Source organism: Bos grunniens, chromosome 13 (assembly GCF_055505025.1).
Source record: "Bos grunniens cultivar Pamir isolate PY7600 chromosome 13, Bosgru_T2T1.0, whole genome shotgun sequence".
NCBI classification, from domain to species: domain Eukaryota; kingdom Metazoa; phylum Chordata; class Mammalia; order Artiodactyla; family Bovidae; genus Bos; species Bos grunniens.
This window is the reverse complement of record NC_141177.1, coordinates 18584194-18599708: the sequence shown is the minus strand read 5'-3', so window position 1 is coordinate 18599708 and position 15515 is coordinate 18584194. Positions and strand designations below refer to the sequence as shown.

The 15515-nt window shown below is 40.2% G+C and overlaps 1 protein-coding gene across 41 annotated transcripts in view; it reads left to right on the top strand.

Moving 5' to 3' along the window:
* The window catches only part of PHF20 (PHD finger protein 20), a 129292-nt gene that overhangs the window by 21211 nt on the left and 92566 nt on the right, over nt 1–15515 (top strand). For 18 of the 41 annotated variants that reach the window (XM_086332075.1, XM_086332092.1, XM_086332084.1 and 15 more), the window contains one exon: nt 87–201. In XM_086332075.1, the coding sequence (XP_086188201.1) occupies nt 119–201 (83 nt within the window). In that variant the 5' untranslated portion in view covers nt 87–118. Of the gene's footprint in view, nt 1–86; nt 202–11071; nt 11169–12062; nt 12096–15515 lie in introns of all 41 variants that reach the window. The other 23 variants (XR_015139086.1, XR_015139085.1, XM_086332086.1 and 20 more) reach the window with 3 other exon arrangements.

Genomic DNA, 15515 nt, shown 5'->3' with positions numbered 1-15515 from the left:
CTGTTTGTCTTTTATGTGTAGTAAGTGATACTCTACTCTGGGCAGACTTTGCCTAAGTTTCATAAATATTTAATTGGCTTTTTCAGGAGAATAAAAGCAGCCCCGTTGATGACTGAAAATGACAAAGCATCCACCTAACAGACGAGGAATCAGCTTTGAAGTGGGAGCCCAGTTGGAAGCCCGGGACCGATTAAAAAACTGGTACTTTTACATTTTTCTGTTAATTAAATCCCTTCAGTAAAGGACATTAGTCAGCACTGGTAAAGAGGGGTAGCCTAGGCTTTTCTGTAGTGTGTTCCTGCTCCCTGACTCTTAAATCTAGAGCTGTGGTAATATCTTTCTCTTTGGTGCTGGGATCCCTGTGTTGAGGGAACTATCTAGTTATATGTGTTTCCCTTTTCTGCCTGTTCATTTGGAGGAGCTATGGGAAGAAGAAGCAGGAAGTGGCTATAGGGAAGGGAAGAGTTATTAGTGGCAACTTATTCTTGGCTGCCTGTCTGAAAGATCAGAGATGGAAGAATGAAGAAAAGGGGGGTAGATCGGAGCAGTTTGTGTGTTGCAAACAACCCCTCCTGTTTTCTGGGTGTGTTGTTGTATGGTTGAAACTTAGTCATCACATTGTAGGGATGATTAGGTTCAGAAACTGAGAGGTTGTAGTTCCAACTTTGTCATTGACTCGTGACTTCTGGTTGGTAATTAGCCACTCTGAGCATCAGCTTCATATGTAAATGTGGTATTAGTAATACCGACCTCAACAGAGTTTTTCTGAAAATCAAATAACAGGATGTGTGGGGAAAGGCCTTGTAAACTGTAAAGTGGTGGTGGTGGTTGAGGATTTCCTAGAGTTTAGTCTTTTGTTTATGCTTAAAGTGAAAGTGAGGATTTCAAAATTCACACTTTTCTGTGAGTTTTCATAAGGAAGACTGTAATGCTTTTGAGTGTCAAAATAGACAGGCTGACCAGCGCCTGGTGTTTAGAAGAAGAAGATGGGAAGAGAAGCAGGGGAAATGGGGTAGAATATGTCTCTGCTGCCTTTTGGGGCTGGGAGATTTGATATAAGAATTAGACCCTTTGAACACCTGCTTGTTTCTGTAATTATTTCCCTTTTTTGGTTCCCCTCAGTAATTTTTAAGGCAGCTTAATCAAGAGAAAGAATTCTTTTTAGATTTGGAGAAAAAATTAAAATATTGAAAAAGTTCAAAAGTACAGCTAACCATAAGATAATCTGTGTACTTGTCACTCAGAATTACTGAATTTTAACACTTTTGTTTTATTTATATTTACAAAAATAAAGGACATGAAATGTTCCTGGTATAATGGTAGTATCTTTTATGCCCTTTCCAATTCAGTTCCGCTCCTGCCTTCCTTAGAGGCAGCCAGCATCCTGCAGTTAGTGCTGTCCTTCCCGTGTTTTACGTTTTTAGTGTATGTATCCATAACTAATACTAGTTAGCATCACTTTGGGTGTTTTTAAAAAATTCATGTAAGTGTTCTCATATTGTTTGTTTCTTTTCTGTATTTCATGTTTTTGTGATTTACCCGTATTGGTATAGGTATTTGTCCTCATTTCTGTATAGAGTTTTGTTTATTTAGTCTCCTACTGATGGACATTTAGATTCCAGTTCTTCACTTTATCCACAGTGCTACCCTGAACATTTCTATAATATCTCTTTGTACACATGTGCATGAATATTTCTTGGGTAATGGCTTTCAAACTTTTTTGACCATAATCTAGTATAAGAAATATTTTAAAGAAAGCCAGTGTAGTACTTGCTGTATACACAATATAAATTTAAAAGAAGCAAAACTTTTGTGAAACAGTCCTTAACCTTAATACATGCAATATACTGTTTCCTAATATTATACACACAAAACTGCTGGTTGTGAACCATTAATTTGATTTTACAATCTACTGATTTTACAATGTACTGCAGTCAGTCTGAGAAGCCCTACTCCAGTGAATTTGTGAAGTAATATGATTAAATACATTTTCAGTTTTACTGGAAATTGCAGAGTTTTAACCACTGGATCACCAGGGAAGCCCTGAGTTTCAGCTTTTTATTATGAAAAGATTTTAAACATAATCAAAAGTTCAGAGAATAGTACAATGAACACTATGCCTTCCACCTGTATTCACCAATTGTTAATATATTTACCCAACATACTTTATATACTTACTGTAATGTAACTAATTGTAATAGTTAGCAATTAGCAATAATTGCTAATATCTAACATCCAGAACCTATTCAGATTTATGTCTCTTTAGTTACTTTTATTCCATGATAATCCTTCTTCCCTCCCCTATTCTTTGCCTTTCATGGCATTATTTTTAAGCAACATTTATTTTGTAGAATATTCCACATTCTGAGTTGGTCACATTGTTTTCTCATGGCGAGTTTAACTTGTTTCTTGTATTCTCTATTTCCTGTAAACTAGAAGTTAGGTTTAGACTTCAGGTTAAACATCGTGTTGCAGAATGGTTGAATGGTAATGCTGTGTGTTTCATATCGCATCCCATCAGGGGACACATAAAGCTATGTCATCCCACTCTCTGTTCCAGTGTATCACTTGATAAAATAATGACTGCCCTTTCTCACCATCTTAAAACTGTATTTTTCCCTGTACTAAATAACTTGTGGGGTGCTTTGGAATATATCTTAAGTGTTTCCCTATACCATTTACCTAATGATTTTTAGCATCCGTCAATAATCCTTACCTCAATCAGTTATTATACCACAGTGGAAGAAGAGTGATTTTTTCACCTCTCTCACGCAGTGTTTTATTGTTACATGTTCTTTTGTAAGAAGAGTATTTTTTTTCTTTATTCCTTTTTAAAGATCACTAAGGACTGAGATTATTCAGCATACTGTTGTAGTCGGTTACATTCATTATTTTCTTTTGTGCTAAAATTTTCCCAAACTTGGTCGGTGACAGGCTGTTTAAACGAGCTTCTTTGATCTTTTGACACACTCCTGTCAGTCGTTGAGTATTCCTTATTTTCTGGTATTACTAGGAGCCCCAGGTTTATTTCACCTGTCCTGCTCCCAAGACCCTGTCCATTTCTCCAAGGAGACCTGGTTTCTTTTAGTTAGAAGTGGTACTTAGAACTTAAGTTCTAAGTTGGGCACTGGGTTTGTTTATTGCTGCTAGAATGTCATTGCTTTTAAGACTTTTTTTAGTGGTTGGAGCTAAGAAATAGTTGTTTTGAAACATTATGAGTTCATTTTTATTTTTTGGCCACACCACGTGGCATGCGGAATCTTGGTTCCCAGACCAGTCAAACCCATGCCCCCTGCATTGGGAGCACAGAGTCTTAACCACTGGACCACCAGGGAAGTCCCTGTGAGTTCATTTTTATATTTCTAATTTAAATGGAACATTTTGTAATTTTTAAAATTTTGCCTTTTTTTATTAAAAGTCTTTGTTTCTAATCACACTGATATATTAACCCATTTCTTTTATTCTGTGTTACACACAAAATAGTTTCAAAGTTACAATACTGGTATTAAAAAAATCTGAGTGAAATTTAAGATTTTCCTGACATTTAAAAAAATTATGGGGACTTTCCTGGTGGTCCAGTGGTTAAGATTCTGAGCTCCCAATGCAGAGGGCCCAGGTGCGTTCCCTGGTCAGGGAATTAGATCCCATATGCCACAACCAAGAGCTCACATGTTACAACTAAGACCTGGCATGGCCAAATAAATATATAAAAAAAATTATGTACCCTTCCCCCCAGGATAAATTATATTTAATTTGTTACAAATTAAATAGGACTCTAAATTAAATAATATGAGTTCCTTCTCAATACTCTTACAGTATAATTATATTTTTACATTAAAAATTTTTTATGTGCATACAGTAAAATTTCCCTTTTTTTGGTGTATATGCCTATGAGTTTTAACTCATGTATGGATTCTTGTAAGCATCAGAACTAACAGGAAACAGAGTACTTCAAAGACTTCTCTCGTGCTACACCTTTGCTAGTCTATACTTATTGGATTTGATTATTTTGTTTACTGTCTTCCTCACTAGAATGCTAACTCAGTAAGGAATAGGGTGTTAGGACTGGTTTCTGAGAAACAGTGCAGTTGATTTATTTGGAAACTCTAAGTGGGAGAAATGGGGAGTGAGGTGAAGAGACTGAGAGAGCTATGGACTGTCTTGTGAGTCTGATCCCTGGAAAGGAGAAAGGAAGATGATAGGAAGTCCTAGAATGCCGTACAGTACTCAGAAGGTTTTGGCAACGGAGATGCTGAATCCTCAAGCCAGAGGTGCTGTCGAAAGAGTCTCGTCTCCATATATCCCTGCTCACTCAGCCACTGGCTGGGGACAGCCCCAGGGAAGTGTGGCGATGGAACGGAGGTGGTGATGAGTGTCAAGCTGCTATAGCTGGGGTCAGTTATTAGCACTTGCTAAGGATGTGAAGCGTGTATTTTCAAGGCAGCCACAGGTGGGCTATCTGTTCTGTTCTCTAATATATTTCCATTGCCTCAAAATTGAACCTGGCATATAATAGATGCTCAATAAAATTTGTGAGCTGAGTTTCAGATGATTTTAGGAAAACATTTTCCTAGGTTGTTTTGATTGCTTACATCTTAAGCTTGAGAGAAAAAAAGTTTTTTTAATTGTAGCATGGTTTGTTCACAATAGTGATTCAGTTTTTTTTAATTATATTCCATTATAGGTTGTGACAAGATACAAAAGTTCATTGTCCTAAACAGTAAATCCTGTGGCTTATCTGTTTTATGTACAGTAGTTTGTTTCTTTTAATCCCATACACCTAGTTTGTCCCCTCCCTTCTGTTTGGTAACCATAAGTTTTCTACGTTTGTGAGTCTGTTTCTATTTCACTTATAGATTCATTTATATTGTTTTTTATATTCCACATATAGTGTATAGTATTTGTCTTTCTCTGTTTTACTTTACTAAGCATAATATTCTTTAGGTCCATCTGTATCACTGCAAATGTCATATTTCATTCTTTTTAATGGCTAAGTAATATTCCATTATATATGTTTATGCCACACCTTCTTTTTTTTTTTTTTATGCCACACCTTCTTAAGCCAATTGTTGATGGGCATTTTCATTGTTTCCATGTCTTGGTATTGTCTTAATAAGTAGTGCTGGTGTGGGAACACTGAGGTGCGTGTATCTTTTTGAATTAAAGTTTTTGTTTTTTCTGAATATTTTTCCAATCCTACCCTGGAATGGGATTATTGGATCATATTGTAGCTCTCTTTTTAGTTTTTTGACAAGCCTCTATACTGTTTTCCGCAGTGGCTGTACTAATTTGCATTTCCACCAACAGTGTATGAGGATCCCCTTGAGAAAATGTGTTTTAGTCTTATAGAATTAGATAGCAGCTAGGTAAAGGACTGACTGCCAGGCTCTCCATGTGCAGCGTCTCCATTAAGATTTCTCAGCAAGCTATGAGGTTCCTTATTGTTTCAACTTTATAAATGAGGGAAGAAACTGAGGCTCACAGAGGCAAAAGTCCTTTGTCCCAAATTTCAGAGCTGGTGAGTGGTAGAGCTGGGATTTGAAACCCTGTTGATCTGACTCCAAAGCTTGACCATATCTCCCAGGTGATTCCTTTCTCTGGTGATATTTTTTTCTGTGTGTGCTTCCCTGTTTCCTAGATTGGCTACTAGTTGCAAAAAAAGAAAAAAATAAATAGCGGGGGGGATGAGAAGAGTTACTTTTCAAAACACATGACAGAAGTGTAATGGAGACAAAAATGTGACTTCCAGTGGTCTTTCTGGATTAATGCTTTTATAAAAGGTCTGTATTGATTAATTTTGTCTGTATTGCTTAAACAGAACCCTGTTTAAGGGTTCACCTTTGTAAACTCACCTTTTCTCACCTTTGTTAACTGTACATTTTCTGTTTTTGTTAAACTAGTAACAGTAGCAATGACAGCGAACGTTTATCAAAGATTTTCTGTGTATTGGGTCTGATGCTATTTGCTTTACATGGGCCATCTCATTTATACTCCCCCAAAGCAAGTCCATTGGGAACTGAAGCTCAGAGAGAGAATGACTTACCCAGGGTTGGAAGTTAATCACTGCTGAATCTGAGACCTCCTGACCCAGTTTTGTTTGATGACAGTGTTTTGTGTACCTTTCCAGAATTTATTAAACACCCAGCCCAGCTTTTTAATTTACAAGATCCCCCCAAAATCATGGAATTAGGATTTTTCCCCCCTTTTTTGGCAGGGGGGCATGCTGTGCAGTTAGTGGGATCTTAGTTCCCTGACCAGGGATTGAACTTGGGCCCTTGTCATTGAAAGTGCAGAGTCCTAACCACTGAACTGCCAGGGAGTTCCCTCAGAAATAGGATTTCTGTTTTCTCCGTGAAAGTTAAAGTTGCTCAGTTGTGTCTGACTCTTTGTGACCCCATGGACTATCCAGTCCGTGGAATTCTCCAGGCCAGAATACTGGAGTGGATAGCCTTTCCCCTTCTCCAGGGGATCTTCCCAACCCAGGGATGGAACCCAGGTCTCCCACATTGCAGGCAGATTCTTTACCAGCTGAGCCACAAGGGAAGCCCAAGAATACTGGAGTGGGTAGCCTATCCCTTCTCCAGCAGATCTTCCCGACCCAGGAATCCAACTTGGGTCTCCTGCATTGCAGGCAGATTCTTTACCAACTGAGCTATCAGGGAAGCCTGTTTTCTCAGAGACAGGCATTTATAAAATACAGATTTAGATTTTCCAGGGAGATCATTAGTTCTCAAAGCAGTTTATCTCACCAAACAGACTATAGAATATTGATAAGAATCTGCATTTTAATTTTAGACCTACCACTGTTGGGTGAACTTGCCACATATCCATCTTCTGCTCTGTAGATGGAGTAATCCTGCCTGCCCTCTTACTTCCGCCGTTGCATCGATAAGCTGACTGTCTAATGTATGAGAGGCTGCAGTTTCCTAGTAATGATGCTTGGTGGATAGAATGGAAACTGCTTTTTCTGTTGCCTTCTGCCTTCTTCCTGTCATCTGGTGGGAGCGCACCATCTGTCCTGAACAGTAGGCTTGGCCTTCCCTGTTCTTACTCTGAACACAGTGAAAAAAGCTCCTCTGTCTGTTGCTTTCCTGACTCTTTGGCATATTTCCACCACCTTGTTTCCATTTAAGTTGATCATGGTCTCCTTCCATTTCTTGTACAAAGGATTTCAGAATCTGATTTCCATAATGTCCTTAGCTCTCTTTCTTTTCTATTTCTTTTTCATTAGGATTATTTGCACTGATCAAGTGTGGGTTCCTGGTTCATACGTCTTCACTTCTTGTGTCATCTTTTTTTTAAAAAGTTACCTCATTTCTGAGCTTTCCACATATGTGTATTGAGGCATTATACTAGGCAGTATGGAATAAAGAGAAATTATTCCCTTCAGCTAGTAGGGCCCTCAAGAAGTTTAAGGCCAGTGAAGTATTTGGCTTTGGCTGTAGCATTGCTGGCCAAGGATTGTTAATTGTGTCCTGTCATCCTTATATCTTTGCTAATATTTCATATTTAATGAGTGACTTACTCTGTTAGGCACAAGTCTAAACCCTAACCCTAATCCTATACCCTATTTAATCCTCACAATACAATGAAGTGTATACTTTTATTATTACCATTTTATACGTGAGGAAACAGAGGCACAGCAATTGAGTAAGTTGCCCGAAGTTGCGTAACTGATAAGTAATGGATTTGGGATTTGAATCCAGATAGTCTGGCTTCTGAGCTTGACAAGGTGTGGCTTTGATTCCCCATTCTGTATCCTGTACCTAGGATATAGAGTCAAGTTCCTGAAATTAATTATATTATGGGGTGACATTTACTCTGTACAGAGTTCATGTACAAATCCCTGGGAAACAACAATTAATTTTGTGTGTAGGAATTTTAGAAGAGTTCCAAAAGATGACTGATGCCAAATCATTTATACAGTGCTAGATGCTGGAGAAGAGTGATGATTAGGCTAGACATAGACCCTGATCTTCAGGAATTGACCTTCCAGTGGAGGTAGATAGACCATAAATAAACAGATCGATTCCATGAAGACTAGGTGATGATAAATGAAGAGGAATAAGTATTGGTAAGTGGACAGAGAGTGACGCGGTATGTCTATGATGGGAGCTTTTCAATGTAGAGAATGTTCAGGGAACATCTGTCTGACAAGGAAGCATTTGAGCATAAATCTGAAGAGAGTGAGGGATATCCAGGGGAAGAGGGTTCCAGGTGGAGGGAGCCAAGGCACAGCATACTGGGCATGTTCAGGCAGTCGGTGGAGAATAAAGAGTAAGGGGGCCAGAGGTAGAAGATGAGCCCACAGCTGTCAGCAGGGCTGGATAGGCCCGAGGAGGGGTTTGGGACTTGATTGTAAGTGTAATAGGAAGTCATCGAAAGATTTTAAACAGTAAAGTGACATTATCTGATTTCAGTTATTAAAAGTGGCTGTGGTTATTGTGTGTAATATGCCTGTAAAAGTAGGCAGGCACGGGGAGAAATAGGGAGAGCCCTAGGAGTCTTTTGCAGCAGTCGAATTTAAGGTGATAGTTGCTTGAACTAAAAAGCATTGGTGGAGATGATGAGAAGGGATCAGAGTCTGGGTATTTTTCAAAGGTATAGCCAATAGATTTGCTGATGATGTTTTGAGAGACAGAGGAGAATCAAGGAAGACTCCAAGAACTTTTGGTCAAAGTACTGATAGAATATTTGCTGAAATGGGGAAAACCAGCTGTTTGATTTTAGACATTTAAAATATGGGATTCCTTTTTCATCACCAAATGGAGATATTGAGCAGATGGTTGAATAAAAGTCAAGCATCTAGATGTGAGCCCTGGGTTAGAGGTAGAAATTTGAGAGTTGGCAGTGAGTATGGGGGATTAAAATTTTTTTTATTTTTTAGAACAGTTTTAGGTTCATAGCAAAACTGAGCAGAAAGTATAGAGAGTCCCTGTCTCTTGCCCTTACACCTACAGTCTTCCCCATTGTCAACATCCTGCACCAGGGTACTATATTTGTTAAAGTTAAAAAATTTTTTTCATTACATGGATTTGCTTTATGTTTCTTTTTCCCCTAAATTTTATTTATTTATTTAGGCTAAAATGGGGTCTTTGTTGCCGAGCTGGCTTTTTCTAGTTGCAGTGCTCAGGCTTCTCTTGTGGAGAAGCTTGTTGGGGTGGCTTCTCTTGTGGAGCAGGCTCTAGGGCGCAGGCTTCAGTAATTGCAGCGCAGGGGCTCAGTAGTTGTGGCTTCCGGCTTCTAGAGCACAGTCTAGAGCAGACGGATTCTTAGCCACTAGACTACCAGGGATGCCCCTTAACTGTGTATTCTGATGAACGTTTATTCATGTATATACCTGTGTAACCACCCAGATTAAGATAGAGACATTCTGGGCTTCTTAGAAGACCTTTTTTTCCCATATCTAGTCACAGAGTCCCCTCACTCCTAGAGGAACTACTTTCTGTGGCTGTGCATTTAAAGTGAGACCCATCAGCATGTGTGTATTCTCTAACATTCAGCTGCCTGGGTGCAGGAGTGGAAAATGTGGAGAATCTGATGGACCTACATGCCTGTGTGCTAACTCTCTTCAGTCGTGTCCAACTCTTTTCGACCACGGGGACTACTAGCCCACCAGGCTCCTCTGTCCATGGGATTTTCCAGGCAAGAATACCGGAGTGGGTTGTCCTACAGTTGGGGTTTATCCAGGCAGGTGTGATGTAGGACAAGAGGGGCCAGGAAGTTAAGGGTATTTGCAAGGAAGTGAGATTAAAGGATAAGATTTCCAGAATGTGAATGAAGTATGAGAACAGCCAGAAGGCACAATGTGAGCAGAAGTATTGAGTGTTCACAGAACGTGGTATGTTCTCAGAGTCTGGAGAGGGATAGATCAGGAGTGGTGGGAGTTTGGGCAAGATTTTAATCAGGAGAGAGACATGGTCCAATCCCTTATAGGAGCAGAAAAGTGGTGGTGTTTATTCACTCACAAAACATTTATTGAGTGTCTCTATATCTGGCCCTTTGCCAGGACTGATAGAAGAGTGTAGGAGTTACTTAGGCATACTGGAGAAGCTGGCTTAGAACAGTAAACTAAGATCATGGCATCCGGTCCCGTCATTTTATAGCAAATAGGTGGGGAAAAATGGAAATAGTGACAGACTTTATTTTCTTGGGCTTCAAAAACAAGCAGACAGTGACTGCAGCCATGAAATTAAAAGACATGTGCTCCTTGGAAGGAAAGCTATGACATACCTAGACAGCATATTAAAAAGCAGAGACATGACTTTGCCAACAAAGATCCATCTAGTCAAAATTATAGTTTCTCCATTAGTCATGTATGGATGTGAGAGTTGGACCATAAAGAAGGCTGAGTGCCGAAGATTGATGCTTTCGAACTGTGGTGCTGAGATGTCTCTTGAGAGTCCCTTGAACAGCAAGGAGATCAAACCAGTCAATCCTAAAGGAAACCAACCCTGAATATTCATTCATTGAAAGGACTGATGCTGAAGGTGAAGCTCCAATACTTTGGCTACCTGATGGAAAGAGCTGACTCATTGGAAAAGACCCCAGTGCTGGGTCAAATTGAGGGCAGGAGAAGGAGGCGACAGAGGATGAGATGGTTGGATGGCATCATCAACAAATGGATATGAATTTGAGCAAACTCCGGGAGATGGTGAAGGACAGCTAAGCCTGGTATGCTGTGGTCTAGGGGTCGCAGAGTCAGACACAACTGAAAAACAGCAACAAGAGCTGACTGTTCAATTGTGGGAAAGGATCAGCATAGAGAGGAGAGATGAATTCAAGACATTTTCAGAGTTAGATGTGTCAGATGTTGAAGAATGAAAGTGGTGAAGGGATAGAGAAAGAGAGAAGACATCCAAAATAGTACAGTTTTTCTGTAGTTTAATAGTCAGCTCTTTGTTTTACCCTGAATATGATTTCCATCCCCGTCTCCTCTCCACAAAGGGTGGAGATGGCTTAGAATGTTACTTTTGTGCATAAGAATCATTTGCTTCTGGTTTGTGCCCTGAGCCAGGAATAGAGTGGCATACTCTGATTCTTGAAGTAAATGATTATTGTATGTTTGCAGAAAGGCTGTTTATACAAGGAAGAATCTGGAAGCAGCCTGCCCAACCCCTGGGGCAAAGTTCAGGCAAATTATCAGCTACCACCAGGTAGGCCATTAGGTAGGTAACACAAAAGACACCTCTGTGGACCTATGTTAGTACAAGGATATTTGTATGTGAAGTCAAATTAAGAGCAGAAGTCTCTTCACTGGGTTTAGTGAGGTGATTTGGACAGTGATCTCTGTTACACCTCTACCTAGTCACTCTCTTTGAGCTTCCATTCCCACACATGTAAGACAGGTGCAGTGATCCTAACAATTCCATAAGTCCTCATGGGATGGTGGTAAAAATCCTGTGAGATACATGTAGAGGCTCTATATAGCCCCTAGAGGAAACTGCTCACATTGATTATGAATAGCCATGTGAGGAAATGCTGACTAGTAGTGGGAGTAGGAAATCAGAGGGAAATTGTTATCCCTTTTGGTTCCTCTTTTCCCTCTGCAGCAGTTCTTCAGTTTGTATTTTTGGTGTGTATGTGGGGGGACCAGACAGATTTCTGCCAGGCGCTGTCTAGCTCTAATTTAAGCATGTGCACAGTGTGCAGCTTAGTTTTACTCAGAAGCAGCCAAGACTCTCAGCATTAAGCCTTCCTGGGACTTGAGGTCATATACTGTGTACAAAAGCCAGGGTTGTATTTCTGTGTTAGACCTGGGCTGTTCTCTGCCTTTCTGGTTGTGCAGCTAGAGTTAGTCCCTCTCATTTGGTATGGGTTTCACTTTGCAACTGTCCTCTCCTCTCCTTTCCTTGGAGCCCCAGGGTAGGTTGAGTTTTCTGGTGGTTTAGAGCAGTGTGGCTCAAATGCAAAAAACATGAGGACTGGTGCCTCCAACCTATATACTATCTATGGATCTCACTTTTAGTAGCATTGGGGCAAAATACTTCTATGTTAGTTATTTATTGACAAATCTTCTCAAAATTTAGTGGCCTAAAACAACACTACCATTATTCTTTCAGTGTGTGGATCAAGAATTCAGGAGCAGCCTCTGGGTGAGATCTTATGTTTGTCCTAAGTTGGTGCTGATTGCTTGTGGGAGACTTGTGGCTATGTGTGAACCTCTCCATAGGGCATCTAAAGTGTTCTCATGATGTGGCACCTGGCTTCTCCCAGAAAGGGGAACCTAAGAAGTGGCAGTGCTGTGTGTGTGTTAAAATGATACACATAAAATTTATCATTTTAAACCATTTTAAAATGTCTAGTACATTAAGTTGGAGAAGGAAATGGCAACCCACTCCAGTATTCTTGCCTGGAGAATCCCAGGGACGGAGGAGCCTGGTGGGCTGCCGTCTGTGGGGTCGCACAGAGTCGGACACGACTGAAGCGACTTAGCAGCAGCAGCACATTAAGTACATTCATGTTGTTGTGCAACCATCACCACCATCCATCTCCACAATTACTTATTTATTTAAAATGTAAATACATTTATTTAAGTGTAATCATGTACAATTTTTTATATGTTACAGGAGTACAATATAGTGACTCACAATTTGTAAAGGTTATGGTCCATTTATGGTTATTATAAAATATTGGCTATATTCTCTATGTTGTCAGAACTTTTTCATCTTCCCAAATGGAAACTCTATACAGATTAAAAAGTAACTCCTCATCCTCTTCCTTCACCAGCCCCTAGAAACCACCATCCAACTCTGTTTTTATGAGTGTGACTACTCTAGATCTTGCAGTTTGTCCTCTTGTGATTGCCTGGCATGCTGCAGTCCATGGGCTTATAACAAGTTGGACACGACTGGGAAACTGAACAACAACAGTGTTGTCAAGGTTCACCTGTGTTTTAGGATATATATCAGCATTAAGACTGAGTGATAGTCCACTGTGTGGACATACCACGTCTTGTTTATCCATTCTTCTGTTGATGCTTCCATTTTTTGACGATTAAGGGGAACGCTGCTATGAACGTCAGTACAGATATCTGTTTGAGTCTCTGCTTTCAATTCTTCAGGGTATATTTACCCAGAAGTAGAATTGCCGCACTTTTAGGACCCAGACTTGAAGTTCTACACCATTACTGCTGCCATATGCTATTTGTTAGAAATGAGGCCACATTCAATGGGAGGATAATTAGGCTCCACCTTTTGAGGGAAGGAATGTAAAATTTGCAGACATATTTTAAAACCACTATATCTACCTTTTGAGAGGGATCATACAATGCCAGGTTAATTGCAAACACACACACTAAAATTCCTTAGTAGTACTTGATTATATGGGAGTCATCTGGATCAGTACATCTCAACCTTTTTCATGTTACTGCTCGTTTGTGGCATCTCAGCTGGGAAGCTCTAATAAAAATGGTACAGATTTGTGGAAAAGCACAAAAAACATTCCTCAAGGAGACCTCGTGGACCACCAGCACTGTGTTCATGAACACCCGGGGGTCCATGGATTGCTATCAGGCAACAATCATTTCAGGCCCGGCTGCCCATCTGTACAATAGGGGTGGAATCCATGGGGTTCCTGCATAGTTCTCTACACAGGGTTGCTGTTTCTTTTCTCACCTTCAGTTTCTGTACATCCTTACCTTCTTTTGTGCTTCTCTTCTTCTGTACCTGTGCTGATTTACTTATTTTACACCTTCTCCCAGGAAGAGTTTCAGCCTTACTGCCTTCTTGATCACCTGGAAAATGCTGATTCATCTTTCAGAATTGAGTCATGTGTCTCATTTTCACTAGTTGTTTTGACCCCTTCTTCCTTGCCCTCCTTCCTCTCCCCCCTAGAACTAGCCTTTTGCTCTTCAGTACCTTATTCTACTTTAAACAATCTTCCTTAGTTGCACCTGTGATACTTAATTACAATTATTTGTCTATATAGAAATACACATTTATTCCTCCTGAGGATACTGTAGTGAATGAGAGATAGATGTCTTTAGGGGTGTCTGTAATCTCCTAGAAAGCAGGCCGTGAACGTAAGCAAGTCGGCAGAGAAACAAATGAAGTAATTGCAGATTGGGGTGAATGTTATTTATGAAGGAAGAAAGAGGAAACTGACACAGATTGGAAAGAGATGGGGGCTACTCGAGATATATATATTCAGAGACTGAGGCTGCAGGGCGTAAGGCTGTTGCCTGGGAAGAGTAGACAGAGGGGAAGTGATTCAGGTGAAGTGAACAGACGTGGTGTGGGAAGGTATGTGTATGTCTGAGGAAATCAAAGGCGCAGTGTGCCTTGTAACATTGTCTTTCTTCCTCTGTAAGCTGTTGTGATCACAGGTTTTTATAGATTTGGCTTTGTATTTCCAAACCCTGGCACACTTCCTGGCCCAGAATGGGTACTCAGAAAATGTCAGAGGAATTGATGAATTTCTCTTTCTCTAATTTTTGTCCCTCTCCTTGTCTCTTTACATTTGATTGGCTACACTGGCCTTCTGTGGCTTCTTGTTTTAGTGACCAGTTTTACCATTTGCTTAAGGTCACCATAGTAACCTAAGTTACTGTGAAGTTTAGGTTATATGACTTTTCCAAGTTTAATTTAATTTTATTTATTTTGACTGTGCCACGCAGCTTGGTGGATCTTAGTTTCCTGACCAGGGATTGAACCCGGGCCCTGGCAGTGAAAGCACCTAATCCTAACCACTAGACCACTAGGGTGTTCCCCCAAATTGAGTTTTAGACAGATGAGTTTTTAATAATTTTTGGCCTTCAGAAAAAAGCTTTTTGGTAATTGAGTCATAATGACCACAGCACCTGTGCGTATATCTCCTCCAATTTGACAGTTTCTGTACTGGGATATGTTTATCTCTTTGATATCTACAGCATGGATATTCTTGGTTTGTTTTGGTAATTCATTGTGGTCTGTGTATATATTCCTGTTGCTGTTTTGTGACTCTGCTGCTGCTGCTAAGTCGCTTCAGTCGTGTCCGACTCTGTGTGACCCCATAGACGGCAGCCCACCAGGCTCCCCCGTCCCTGGGATTCTCCAGGCAAGAACACTGGAGTGGGTTGCCATTTTCTTCTCCATTGCATGAAAGTGAAAAGTGAATGTGAAGTCGCTCAGTCGTGTCCGACCCTCAGCGACCCCATGGACTGCATCCTTCCAGGCTCCTCTGTCCATGGGATTTTCCAGGCAAGAGTACTGGAGTAGGGTGCCATTGCCTTCTCCGTTTGTGACTCTAGGTATTCATAATCAAACCTTTTTTTATAAGTACATTTGATGAACATTTATTGAATGCCTAAAATATAACACTCTGGAAGAAATTTATACACTTAGCAAACAGCTCTCTTCATCTTTTAAGGTTCACCCCAAGTGCTAAGTCTTCTTCTCTAAAGTCTCTTTCCCGACCCCTCCAATACCTGATGAAAAAGTTTACAGTGGACTCCTATAGAGTGGACTCTATTGCTGCTTCTGGGGAAGGTGAACAGAGGAAGCAGATTAAGCTAAATGAAGAGATTAGAAGGTGAG